The sequence below is a fragment of the Rhineura floridana genome, chromosome 1, assembly GCF_030035675.1.
Source record: "Rhineura floridana isolate rRhiFlo1 chromosome 1, rRhiFlo1.hap2, whole genome shotgun sequence".
Classification (NCBI taxonomy): domain Eukaryota; kingdom Metazoa; phylum Chordata; class Lepidosauria; order Squamata; family Rhineuridae; genus Rhineura; species Rhineura floridana.
This window is the reverse complement of record NC_084480.1, coordinates 266,517,122-266,531,296: the sequence shown is the minus strand read 5'-3', so window position 1 is coordinate 266,531,296 and position 14,175 is coordinate 266,517,122. Positions and strand designations below refer to the sequence as shown.

Genomic DNA, 14,175 nt, shown 5'->3' with positions numbered 1-14,175 from the left:
TCCTCCCAGATTTCAGGTGTAGCTTTGCCATGCAGTGTAGGGGGCTACCATTGAAGAAGTTTCCAAAACTTCATTAGGCAAAGCTAATTGTGCGACTCAGTGGAGAGACTGTTGCCTTAATAAAAGCTATCAAACCCAACAAATTTTAATTAAGGCTGTCAACATCCATTGAAAAGCTTGCCAAGGCTGGTAAGGTGAAGAGACATCTTCTTGTGTAAGGAGAAGTTTATTAACAGTGCCTTTAGTTGAGGAAATGGCTATACAACAATATTGGTAAAGCAGTCCCATAAAACTGCATGTGAAAGTGCCCAAGAATTTTACAAACGTATATCATGTATTGTTAACACTTTACCTGTAATAACAGTATTGTGCTGTTTTCTTTTTATCTCATACCTTTCTGACATTAATTTTGCTGGACCACACTTATGATCAATTGCAATAATAATGCAACAGCTTGGTTATCACGCATCACAGATAAAGCCTTATCACATAAGCTTAAAACCCAGCTATGGAGGTGACCTTGACAAGTAATAAGGTTATCATTTGATACCCACCATTGCCTCAAAAGCTTGTATGAACTTGATCCTCAGTTGGTTCATTATGGGATCGTAACACAGCTCCTATTCATTTCAACAGGGCTCGCAGAGAAGAACTGTGCCAGGATCCCATGCTTGTAAAAAATTAAGAAATGACTATTGGGACCTTTGAGCATTGTTACAGAGTAATACTAATGTCACATTCTTTTCCCCCTCCCATCCTTCCCCAAATTGCACAGTTGCTTCCACAAATCTTACAGAGTCAAATCCAATGTGAAAGTTTTAAAACAAAATCTTTTGGTTAAAACCTGATCCACCATTCCTTTTAATGCAGTGTTTGTTGTCACTCCGAACCAAGCCATGTGCTGCCTATGAGTTCCTCCAGAAGCCAGCTGGACTGAGAGTCATCATTCGTTCAATGAGTTCAACCAGGAGAAAGAGAAGACATGACGAGCCGACTCATCAACTCTTTCATTGCTCCCAGGACGTCCTTGCACTTGTCCTTGAGGGGATGGTTCAGACCCAGTCTGGGGGTGGGGGAATAAATATTTACAACAGAAAAAATGGAAAGCCATATTTTAATGTGGCAGCTATATATATTGACTATTTAGCTCCATCAAAAATAATTTGTATAGGTATTTGATGGCTGTGGAAAATATATGTAAAACATGAAGTCTTTGGAGCAATATTACCTAAGCTGGTACCTTCCAGTTGTTTGGGACTACAGCTCCCATCAGCCCCAGTCAGTATGGCCAATGTTCAGGGAAGATGGGAGTTGTAGTCCAATACAGCTAGAGGACACCAGGTTGGGGAAGGCTGCTTTAGAAACAACCAAGCAGAAAGTTTCCTTGCACAAGCCCCACTGAGATGAATGGGAGCACTGTGTGATCTTTGCACAGCTCCTATTCATTTCAACAGGGCTTGCAGAGGAGAACTGTGGCAGGCTCATGTGCTTGTAAAACATTAAGAAATAACCATTCAAGGTTATTTGGAGCCTTTGAGCATTGTCATAGAATAATACTAATGTTATAATTTATACCAGTCATTTTGGGCTTCTGGAAATAAATGTGTAGTCCCTGAAACCAGCAAATTTTACAAATTTATGTTTCTTATGTTGATCAAAGAAACAGTCTTCAAATAGCACCTGTGCCATGCTATGGTGGTCGACAGAGATACCAGCTATGACTTCCTTTTTATCTTAGATAAACTCATCTGAAGCATCTCCCATGTTTTTCCTAAACTCAGAGCACACAAAGATGTTCAATACACACTGCACTTCCCTCCTTTCTTACAAGAACATGCTACACCTTATCATGGTTAATGCATGTTACTGTTACAATGTAGAGGGCATTGAGATATCTCAAGCATTTATAACTTCAGTAAAGTCCAATAAACATATACAGCTTCTATTACAGATGCTTATGATGAACTGCTATATGGGATAAAAGATGGTCTTGTAATGTTCCAAGCGTCTTTTGTAAATACATAGTGTTAAATTTTAAACAAAATTAGTGAGGAATGATGACTTGTTAGACATTAGTTGGTTTGGAGTCATGCAGTTTACAAGACAAGTCCTGTTGCCTAGCTGGCAGTTTGTTTAGCTTCTACCTAGCCAAAGTTTTGGTTTTATTTCAAGGGCCAGATTCTTGGTTGTAAATAAGGTACATCATAAATAGTTTTTGCACCATGTAGCTTCATTATCTGGGGTCCCACCTCTACAATGCAAATACCATCCTAATGTGGATCATACTTTCAAAGTAATTATAGTGTTGCAAGTACAATATGTGGACGGATCCATCTGTATACTTATTAGCACAGTTATTCAAATAGGCAATACTTAATTTAATGCTTGCTACAGTTTAGTCTCATACCCTCTTTTTCAGTGGCAGGGCCGAACAAGGCAAGCATTCTAAGTTTGGCTGTCAATTACTCTGAATGGGATAAACAACTAATGGGTGGTCAAGGACTTAACAAAATAACATTTATGTTCATTGATAGCTGGAAATCTGTCTTTGGAAGATGACATCCTTTAGCTAATGCTTTTGCTAATGCCTTTATTTGAGGTAATGCATCTGCTTTGCATGCAGAAGGTTCCAGGTTCAAATCCTGGCATCTCCAGGTAGGACTGGGAGAGGACCCTGTCTGAAATTCTGAAGAGATACTACCAGTCAGTGTTGAAACAATTAGCTGGATGGACCAATGGTCCCACTCAGTATAAGGCAGCTTCCTATGTGAGAAACAGAGAACAGAGTACAATAATAAAGAAATAAAATAAAGTTGGTCCTGAAGTGCTAAATCTCCATCTCCTTTCGCTACCATTCACAGGGAGTCATTTTGATGATTTTCATATCTGGGGAAATGAAACCCAACTGAATTTACTGGAGGTGGTGGTGGCAGTACTTCTCCTAGCAGCAGGCAATCTTGCCCCCCAATCCTCATAATAACACTATATGATAATTTTGTATCATTCTGATGACACTTCATTTGGGGGGGAATGTGGTTGCCAGCTGCTGGGAAGCCTGCTACTAAAACCAGGGAAGACTGCCCAACAGGTACCAGTAAAAAAAAAAGAAAAAAAGGTTATCTAGGAAGCTTTGGGGGCATGATTTGCAATTCCTCACCCCACCCCCCATTTTGACCAAAAAGTTCTCTTTGGAGAACTTCAACTCAGTCTTAGTTTGAATCTGACACACAGAGAGCTGATAGTTTTTAACTAGAGTTGGGTAAATCAAGCTGTCCTTGGATGCAGTTGGTCTCCTTGGAGACCCAATGCAGGACCAGTGGTTGTACTGTCTGCCTACTCTGCTTGTATAACTGTAATTAACAGACCTTACAAAACATTTGAACTCCAGAAACATTTCTTGCAAAGAAAAGTATACCCTATAGCACTGCCCCTTGATTTCTCACCACTTGGAAAAGTAGAAAATACTTAACATTCATAGCAGTGGAGACTTTTAGCCATCAAAAGGCTGTGCTTTGCTGCTCCAGCTTTAGTGGTATATCACAGGCTGCAGAACTTAGAGCTGGTCTAGGTATTACACTTGCCATGACAATGCAGTCCCGTTGCAAATTTTACACTCTGGCTGCATTATGTCATATTTTTATTAATTAAATGTGTACTCCCTCTTTATTTAATAGACCTCAAGGCAGCATAGATATCCAGATAATCTGCCACCTAGGCACTGACTAAACCCAGACTTGCTTAGCTTCAGCAAGGTTGTTCCATCATGTGCCTTCAGATTTTAGCTCTGGTAAAACTTACCATGTGAGTTTCCCCACCCCTTCTTCATGCCACTGATAGCTACCAGGGGGGTGTATGGTGAGGAAATTAACTACATGATGGTTCTGACTCCTTACCTTACCAGAATGGCTGTGGGGAGGGAGGGGAAACTCACCAGGACAATGTTGATGGCTGGCCAAATCTCATCTCCTGGGATGCCCAGTAAAGAGGATCACAGAAGCTTCCTTCAAATGTCAATTGAAGGTCTCCACAAATACAAGGGACTGTGGGGTTGTACCACTAGTCCTGTGTGCAATATTGAGTGGCTTTCCTAGCCCCAGCCCCAACATCCACATGTTGAGCATGCCTGCAGCAGGGAAACCTACACGGGGAGTTTCACTCAAAAAGAAAATGAACATTCTTAGAAGTTTGAGAGAGTTCATCAGTGGAGACTGGTGGCTCCGTGTTGTCAGTGGGGCAGTGAATCTGCTCCGGGTGTTAGTTTGAACTTTCAAGGAGCTGTCCACAGTGCTTTCAACTAGAGGGCATCAAGATTATCACTAGAGGACACCAAAATTCTTTAGGGTCTGACTACCTAGGAATGGGCTGAGTTTGTGTGGAAAAATGCACTTTCAACCAACCACTGGATCTCAGTCTGGAAAACAGAATAGGCCCCATGAATACGTAAGTTGTTTACGGTTCTTGCACTAGTTTGTCTTGGTTTCAATAGTTCAGTTATTGAGCACCACAAAATCTTTTACTGTGCAGGAGACCCAAACATTCACTGTGTTGTGCTGTGCGTAGTTGTGTTGCTTAATTTCGTTTAAAAGCAGCACCACAGCAGCAGAGAGTAACAGCACATGTTGAAATGCGAGTGTGCCAGCGTGTGCATGCGTTTACCTAAGAAAGCAGGCTTTTACCCTGCAACAGCATCACTGAGACTGGAGACATAGTAAAATAAGAAAAGCTACTTTATTTAAAGAAATACATAGTAGATAGAAAAGGCATACCTAGTTCTAACTAACTGGCTAAGTTGGAGGCATAACTCCCAGGTGTAGGAGTCAGCCCCATGCTCGGAGAGAGAGCAGAGACAAAGGGAGTCTCCTCTCTCCTAGTCAGCTGGAGAACAAAGGAAAGGAAAGGGCAGAAGGAGGAGGGGCAGGTAAGCTTCCCTAAAGGCGTCACAGTCTAGCAACAGAAGGAAGTCAGTCAGAGCATCACAGGTAAAAGGTAAACAAAGCCTATCCATCTGGAGGACCCTAGCTCTATCTTCCTTCTGGAGCTTAAACAAAAGAACAAAACAGGAGTTGCTCTTGCCCCACTTCCAGCACACTGTACCTTGGTAACATTCAAGTTACCAATGGGCTATTCTGCTTCTATCAGCCATCCCCTTCTGCTGTTCACTTTTTAATAAAATCTGAGAGGTAGCCAGTCCTCAATCAATCATCAACAAAATATATTTAAATACTGCTCTCTCCTTAAAACCATCCATCCCCTCCCCCACTTCTGACCCTCTCAGATTTAACATTTAAAAACTCTTAGTTTTTTCAGCGTTTTCTACTTAACATGACTATGTTTAGAATTGCTCCAGTGCTCAATAGGCATGATCCAAAAACATCTGTGTGCAGTGCACACCATACTTGCACTGGCATTTTTAAAAAAGTTTCTTTCTCAGAATCTTTTGTATTGATGTGTCAGGTATCACATAAAGGATCTTTTTTTACATGCAATCACATTAAAAATGCAACTCCTTACCGCCAGTCTGAAGTGACACAGTCCAGCAAGAATTTTACTGCATGATTAAGTTGAACATGTACCTTAATTCTCATGAAAGGCAAATTAATTTACATATGTCTGGCATAAGATGTCTATTCAGAGAACCGATGTGGTGTAGTTGTTAGAATGTTGGATTAGGGCCTGGGAGCCCAGGGTACAAATCCCCACTCAGCCATGAAGCTCGCAGGATGACCTTGGGCCAGTTACAGTCTCTTAGCCTAACCTACCTCACAGGGTTATTTATTTATTTATTAGATTTATTAGTTGCCCATCTGGCTGGTTGTCCTTATTGTGAGGATAAAATGGAGAGAACTGAGCTCCTTTGAGGAAAGTGGCATATAGATCTAATAAATAAATAAATAAATAATAAGTCACACTGAGTTCAGTGGGGCTTAATCCCAACTGAGTAGGGACAGGATTGCAGCCTAAATGTCTTTTGACTTTGTGAAGATTACATTTATATAAAGGAAAACATGATTTTAGAAAATGAACAGTTGGGGGTTTTTTTGCAACTAAGAATTGGTATGTCTATTGAAGCATGTAGGAGTTTTAATTTATGTGTTTTCTGTTAATAGCAAAGGAGAAAGGGGAAAGCCAAGCTTAAACGGTAATCTGCATATAACAAAAATGTTATGATTTCACTTAATAACAATTAAATTCAGATCTTCAAAAAAGAATTGGTGTCAAACTCAATTTATGGATGAAACAATGTTCAAATTTGGTTACTGCAATTTTAATTTCATCTGTTTGGCTGCCTGCACCCAAAAATTCACAATCAAAATTTGAAATTGACTTAAATTAAGTTTTTAAAATATGGTCTTAAAATCTCAATATTTGCAGAATTTCAAATCTGGACTGTACTGATTTATGTTCTCTCCATTATAATATGTCTTGTCTGCTAATAATGTATCACTTAAATCATAGGCTGTGCTCAATGGTCAGAAATTACTTTTTGGCTACTCAACTTTTAAATGGAATGGAAGAAAAAACTATAGGTTATTTTAAAATAATTGCAACTTTCTCTGAAGAGTTTCTATTTACATGGTAATGTCATATCATTCCTTCAGCAGAACTTCCTACAGCTGTCAACTTTTATCATAACAATACAGCTATAACCTCAAAGACGTCTTTTCTTATGCCTATTTTTAATTCTCTGGGAACTAGCGGAAACTCTTTTCTTATGAAATAAATTGTTCAACTACATAACTGTAGGCAGGTAAATTATGCACGAGCAAACTCCATCCATCATGAGATTAGCTGTTCAATGCTCAGAAAGGTGGTTGGCCATGAACTTTTCGCACGAATGGGGACTGAATGTCTCACCAAAATAGATTTCCATTCTGTTACAATTAGAGCTATGTGGCAAAAGGATAATGTAATGCTGTTTATTTCACACAACCTTAACGATTCCAAAAATAGTCCTGAGAAATGAATGCAGTGTTCCTCTTTGTGTGTAGGCTGGGTAAGTTCCCTGAAGGATGTAATGTCAAGCATACTTTAGGGAGCTTAAACTAATGGTAAAAACCTTTTCAGGGGAAGGAGACCCTTAAGTAAGCCCTTTAGTTCCATTGGGCTCAGCTGAAAATGCTGCACTTTATTACACAACTAATCTATCTCAATGGCTCTGCACAAAGTTATCAATAAAAATCCAAGTCTGAAACAGTTCCTCCTGCAGTCTTATTTTATAGTCCATTATTCTTAAGAAATTATGGTCATAAGAGCAGTAAGCTCCCCCATAAACATCTTATCTCACAGAGGGGGCTTCCACCTGGGTGAGGGAAGCTGGGCAAGCGTCAGCAAAGGGCTTGAGATGGATCCCATGAGCACCCTGTCACCACACAATGCACCAATGCACCAAGCCTTTGCAAGTTCAAGGGGAAGCAGAGAGAAAACACTCAGTCTAGTAGGTGTCTGGAATGTTCTCTGGTCACTTTCTGATAGGACAAACACATCTAGTGGCTGCTAGGAAATTTTTAAGCACTTTTCACCATATTTAATAAAAATATGGGTTGTGGGTCCTTGGTCTAACTTCAGGAGAGGAAAGAAAGGCATGTAGAGGATAATTCTGTTGTCATTTCTGGCCTTTTTGAGAGGATCCAGTGAAGCTTCTACCAGAAAATCTTGGTGATCCATTAAAATTTCAGCCAGTTAATTAGCATTCTTTATTCAGACAACTGACTGGATCTTCTAAAGGAAGTCCTAAATTCTCCTTTGGGAAAGTGACTACTCTCCAACGCTAATAGGAATACAGCAAATCTGAAGCTCTTTTATCAATATCTCTTTAGCCTGCCTTTAGTGGTTCACATTCCCAGTGTCAGCCAAGTATATCAGAATGCTGAGAGGTGATGGTCATCTCACTTTAGATGTAATCAAAGTATCTCAAATGTAGAGTTGAATTAGATCATTATTGCCAGAACCCTTTAAACATATGACAAGCATTACTTTTGTAGGACTGCAATAAACTAAATCTAACTCTCTTAAAAGCAACTGTCTGTCTCTAACCTTTTAAAGTAAAAAAAAAAAACCCACAGCAGCTTTAATCCATTGGAATTTGTCAACCAAATCAAAATGCCCATCCGTTTATAGACTGTGATCAGACCATCTTTGTTTGAATCAATTGTTCACGACTTTTTGTGCAGTTGCTTTACCAGATATAACAGCTTATTGCCCACATAAAAGTTTGTCCTGAAAAATAATGAATGTAACTGGTGGGTGAGAAAGTTAACGTTATACTCCCTCACTGCCGTTTTGTTTGCTTGTTTAATACTCATTAAGAAAATAGCGAGGAAACATCATGAAGTCAAGATCTCGTAAGTTGTGTGCTAGAGGCAGACCTCAAAAGATGCCAAAAGAAACATTCTCTCCTTGTGGAAGAGAAGGGCAGAGATTCTAGCAGTGACGCAGAGCAAAGTCTAAGCATGCCACTTAAGAAGCAGACAGCACTTTAAAGTATAGATTGTTCTTTGAAAGGACCTGATGAATGAGACCCATTACCATTTAAGATTATGACTCATGGCAGAGCTTGCACCATGGATTTGTTAGATCAGGTAACAAAGCCTGCATAATTTGTGGGGTATGGATACATGTATCACTCGATCATGAATGAATGAATGAATGAATGAATGAATGAATGAATGACTAAGCTGAGATATTGCAAATATGCTAGGAGGGGCACATAAGAACAACCATGGACACATTGCCCATGCTATGGAGGCCAGCTCAATTCTGTAAGAGCGCCATAAATAGACCAACTTGCTGAGGCATCAAGGCCATCAGCACATTCTAATTCCTCGACGTTACTCAGTAGCTGGACAGAGTCCACAGTAAAATGTCAGCATCTTTGTTTACTCTGATTTCCAGTTATCTCTAGAATGTTTCATCTTTAAATGTTGTTTGGTTGGATCTGTTGTGTTTTTTTTGTTTGGTTGGTGTACTTTCTGCTCACTTTTATAGTCATACTGAATGCTGATAAATGGGAATACAAGAAATATCTCTTTCTTGAGCTTTTCTTATCAGGACAGATGACAGATACGTGGGGTTTCCCAAGGACCATTACTGGGACTGGTGCTTTTAAACTCATTTGTAAATGATTTTAAGTTTAATATGGGAAGATTCAAGACAGACAAAGAAGAGTTACACTATGGGATTCTCCACTACAAGATGAACTAATGACTAGCAAGTTGATGGCTTAAAGGGGGTTTAGACCAATCCACGGTGGATAATACTATCAATAGCTACCAGTCATGATGGCTGTGTACTACCTCCGGTATTGGAGGTGGCATGACTCTGAATACCAGTTGCTCGAAAGAACAATTGGGAAGAGTGTTGCTGCACTCAGATCCTGCCTGCCATAGGCATCTGGTTGGCCACTGTGAGAAAAGGATGCTGGATTAGATGGGCCTGGTCCAGCAGGGTTCTTCTAGCATAATGAAAAAAGAGCAGAATGATGATAGATTTAATAAACACAATGACATACATAAATATACATGTCTGGGTTATTGTTGATGGCTACTTTTTAAGGGAACTGAAAAGTAACAAAGCTCATGGGTGGGGTATCTTTGGCTCTGTAAATGCTATGGAACTATAACTACCATAATTCCTGACCATTTATTATGATGACTGGGGGAGATGGGTGTTGTAATCCAACAGCATTTGGAGGGATGTGGGTCCCCCCCCACTTTATACATTGCCAGGAAAGGTAATGGCATTAATTGCATTTTCGCATTGATACTGTTACAATCTGAAGAGGAAAATTAAGAGTGTATGACCTGTTATGATTCCCAAACACTTCTTAAATTTGGCAAAATCCATCCTGCTCTTGAACTGTTTTGAACAAGAACAGTTTAGAACATGAACAGGACTTTAAAGATATGAATAGGAAAAGATAAATGAGTGTAAGTATTAATCTACAAGCTTATGAATTAGTCTATCAGTGTTCTGGGTCCCCTTATAAAGATCAGTTCTGCTGTTATAAGATATATAGGGAGTTTCTGAAGGATCAGAGAAAGTATATTATGCAGTATGCCTGCACAAATGACTTTTCAGTGATAATGATAAATATGGGATAATAGTTTTGCCATGAAGAACCTTCTTTTAAAAACAAAGAAAACAAACTGTGGGATTTGCTCCCACAGAAGGTAGTAGTGGCCAGCAACTTGGATGGTTTTAAAAGAGGATTAGATAAATCATGGAGGATAAGGCTATAAATGCCTACTAGTCATCATGGCTATCCTCTCCATGGCTGGAGTCAGCATGCTTCTGAATATCAGTTGCTCTTGCACTCAGGTCCTGCTTGTGGGCTTCCCATAGGCTTCTGGTTGGCCACTGTGAGATGGACTAGATGAGCCATTGGCCTGACCCAGTAGGCTCCTCTTATAATTAGATATATGTCTCCATACTGGATTTTACAGTGAGGGAGATATATCCTCCAAAGAACAGATAAAACTAAAATTCATGAAAAGATGTGACCAAGGGGAGGGGAGGGGTATTTGTTTTGCTTGCCAGTGGTGATGCAATATCCAATAGGTGTTCCTGATGAAACTGTGACAGTAATGAATGCACTAGCAGCATATTTCTCAGGTATGAACTTGTGTGCTGTGAGGACTTGAATGCAATCTTGAGCACTGCCTTAAGGGGCAGCATGAAGACTGTATATATCAAATGGAAAATCTGCACTTATTGCACAAAAATGTTGATCATGTGGCAGATCCCCGAAGGTAAAATTTCAAAGGGAAGGATATGGTATTTTGAAAGAAAGGAACATCCTTTCTTTACATTAAAAAAGTGATAACACCTTTTAATTAATGTAGAGGCTGATGACTAGCTATCTTAGGGAGGCCACTGAATAGATGCCAGAATTCAAGTATTTTTCAGGTTTCAATGAAGCAAAATATATAGGCAAGAATTGTGATCGAACTGACTGGTACGGAATATCAGCACCTCTTTTTTTTGCTGCCAGTGGCAACCATTTTGTGCTGGCACCCAGAGCACTTTTATCCACATATGAGTACTGGTACCTCATTTTTAACCAAAAATATATCTATCTAGGTCAGCCTGGTTGTGCTTTCATTTGTACAGAGGAAATACCTGTGCCTTCCATTGTGCTGAGACAAGATTATTGGAAAAGGTCTAAATGCAGAAACCAGAAGGTATCCCATGACTCACAATGTAGTTTGTAGATGTGACTATTAAATGCTAGGAGAAGGCATCCATGGCAAAACTAATCACAGCAAAACCATTGCTTAGGAACCTTATAAACAGCGCCACACTTGTGTGATTCAATCACATGGGCAATTTCCAGAAACTACAAAAGAAGGCTAATGTTAAAGGTACTTAATGTTAAATACATGATTAATTATGTTTAAAATTATGCTTGTTAGGCTAAATGCATGCAACTGTGGTCCAGTGGCTTTTAAAAAAGGAAAAGTCATGTTGGGTGGGGCAATCAGAACTGGAAAAGCAGGAAGGAGGGGTGCTGCAGCCTTTCTCCACCATCCTTTCCCTCCTCCAAATTGCCCCCAGTTGGATTCCCCCTCCCTGCCCCTGCAAAGTTCCAAAGTTGCAATGGCAAACCCACCCCATTGGGAGATGCTTAGAGAGTAATTGGAAGCAGGGAGACAGCAAGCAGGGAAAGGGTGAAGTGCTCTGCATACAGTTATTTCAATTACCCCTCCTATGTGGCTCTTAAAAATTAAACAAGGACCATCAGACTACAATTAAACCTGTTTGCATGTAATGTGCAATTTGGTCCTTAAATTTTGTAGGAAGCTATACAAATATAAGGTAAGTCTGTACAGAAGTGGGTTACATGCTTCTCTAGAACAGTGTTCTTCAACCTTGGGTCCCCAGATGTTGATGGACTACAACTCTCAAATTCCCTGACCATTAGCCATGCTGTCAGGGGATGATGGGAGTTGTAGTCCAACAATATCTTGGGACCCAAGGTTGAAGAACAGTGCTCTAGAACACCTAGAATATTATCATGGGGCTAAGTTGCATGATGATTAATAAGGAAAAATGGATTGCTATTTTGTGCCTATCTCCACTTTTGCTATTAGGCAATTGTTATTACTTCATATATTTATACACAGCTTAATATCAGAACAGTCTCACTCTAAGGGGTGTACAAAATAAATAAATAAATACTACACACACACACACACACACATTCATATACACACATTCATACACACACAAAGAGACACTAAACAACTACAATACCAGTATACAGTACACCCTATCAATATGAAGGTGTTCGTTTTTTTGTTTGGTTTCTAAGTTGGAGGTGCACAAGACTGGAGCTTCTCCTGCAAGAAATTTAAGAAGTACATTTGAATCTCAGGAAGCTTGGTGATAGGTAGAGAAGGGCTACTTCTCTAGGGATATTGAAGAATTCAAATGAAAAAAGAAATGGGAGTGAAAACTGCCAATGTCTGCTTATTTGTCCCATATCCAGAATGGAAATCAATCCAGCAAATACAATCAGTATTTGCTGCTGTTGTTGTTTTCAGTCCACAAATGATACATAACAATCCCCCCAATTTGCATTGCTTTTTCTTTGCATTGAAATGTATGGTGTGGAATAATGTAATGATAACACATTTTGCCATATTGGGAAGTGACATGAATAACATAGTTTTTGTTAGAAGCCAAACTGCAGTAGAATGGAAATAGCACTGCATGTGATGAACACAGGGTAGAACAGAAATGATGCCTTCCTACTAGGGCTGTGCATGCCCCCCAGTCCAACTCAGAGTGGCCCTAATCCACCCTAGGACTGACTCAACCCGACCAGGATCTGGATCCCAAACCAAATCTGGGGCCCTGCACAGTGTTTAATTAGGGTTTGAACTGCCTGCATCATCTTCTTTTCCCCTCTCCTTGCCAATCAACCACTCCCCCCCCTTGACAGCCCGGATCTTTCTGGATGGATCCAATCCAATCTGGGGCTGCCTCAACCTGCCCCAGCTGAATCCTGGGTCAACCTGAATCAACCCAATTTGGTTTGGGATCTGGGATTCTGCTGGAACGATTGCACAGCTCTGCTCCTGCCATCCTTATTTTTCCCACGTTTATGTGGTAGACTGGGAAATCTCCAGGCAAGTTTATGCGTGTTGTCCATTTGAGACCTGGAGTTATGACAGTCCTGGAAGAGTAACTGCTTATTGCAGGATCCCTCCCACGAATATGGCAACAGAACATGACATTCAGCAGATAGCACTTTACCCACCCCTTATGCTGTATCCTCAAGGAGAGCCATAGAGCTGTTATGCTCAAGGCTCCACAAAACATATGGATTCACATGGAAATGATGTGTCACTGAATTATTGCTCCTGCTTATTTTGAAAAACTTTCATGGTGCTTTATCTACGAATGTGTACTTATTAGCTATCACAGTAGCCTCAATTGTTTCACCTTTAAAGGAAATAAGGCTTGAAAAACAAAGGCTCTAATTGGAACACGAAAAAATTGTGTTATTTCTGATTTTTCTCCTTGCCCCTTGTAAGTAAAGCACTTCACAAACTTTCGAATAAGCAAATATCCTAAGCAAATCATAAACTAGAAAATTAAACAAACAGGGTTCTGCTGTGCTCCATGGGCTGAACACATTCCAAATTCCTTGCAACTCAGGAATATACTGTTATCATAACATTGAGGTTCAGTGTCCCTGCCACCAGAACATTACAAAAGTAGTATCCTATTGGCCTGGCCAACATCATCTTCAGAATTTTGCTTGTGATGCAGAAGATTTCAACAGCAGTGCTGGATGGGTATGTGGTGTGTATTCATGTGTGAAAGCTGGCAAAGGAGAAGGCATAATCTACAGGAATGTGTTCACGATTCAGTACAGGTTTTCTATGATCTTAAAATCTAGCCTTGACTTTAGTAAATTTCTAATGCTAAGTATATAAGTAATCCCACCTGACTCACTGATATTCCCATGTAAAGTAATTAAGTACAACACATGATTAATTTTTTTGCTGGACTAAGTCTGGAAAGGTTGAAACCCTGGAAGATCTTTTCTAAAACTGAACTGTACAATTTTCATTAAAGTGCTGAAATAACTCCAGATGATTCCAGAACTGAAATCCTGCACTTTAGAACATTAGTTTAAATAATATAATCACAGTTTATCACTTGAGA

General features: G+C 39.8%; 1 protein-coding gene across 4 annotated transcripts in view; it reads right to left on the bottom strand.

The window, feature by feature from the left end:
• Positions 1 to 220: 220 nt before the first annotated feature.
• TRIM55 (tripartite motif containing 55) overlaps positions 221 to 14,175 on the bottom strand; it is a 57,311-nt gene continuing 43,356 nt past the window's right edge. For 3 of the 4 annotated variants that reach the window (XM_061600302.1, XM_061600321.1, XM_061600314.1), the window contains one exon: positions 221 to 1,063. In XM_061600302.1, coding sequence (XP_061456286.1) covers positions 944 to 1,063 — 120 coding nt within the window. In that variant the 3' untranslated portion in view covers positions 221 to 943. The remainder of the gene's footprint in view (positions 1,064 to 14,175) is intronic. The other variant, XM_061600310.1, reaches the window with a different exon arrangement.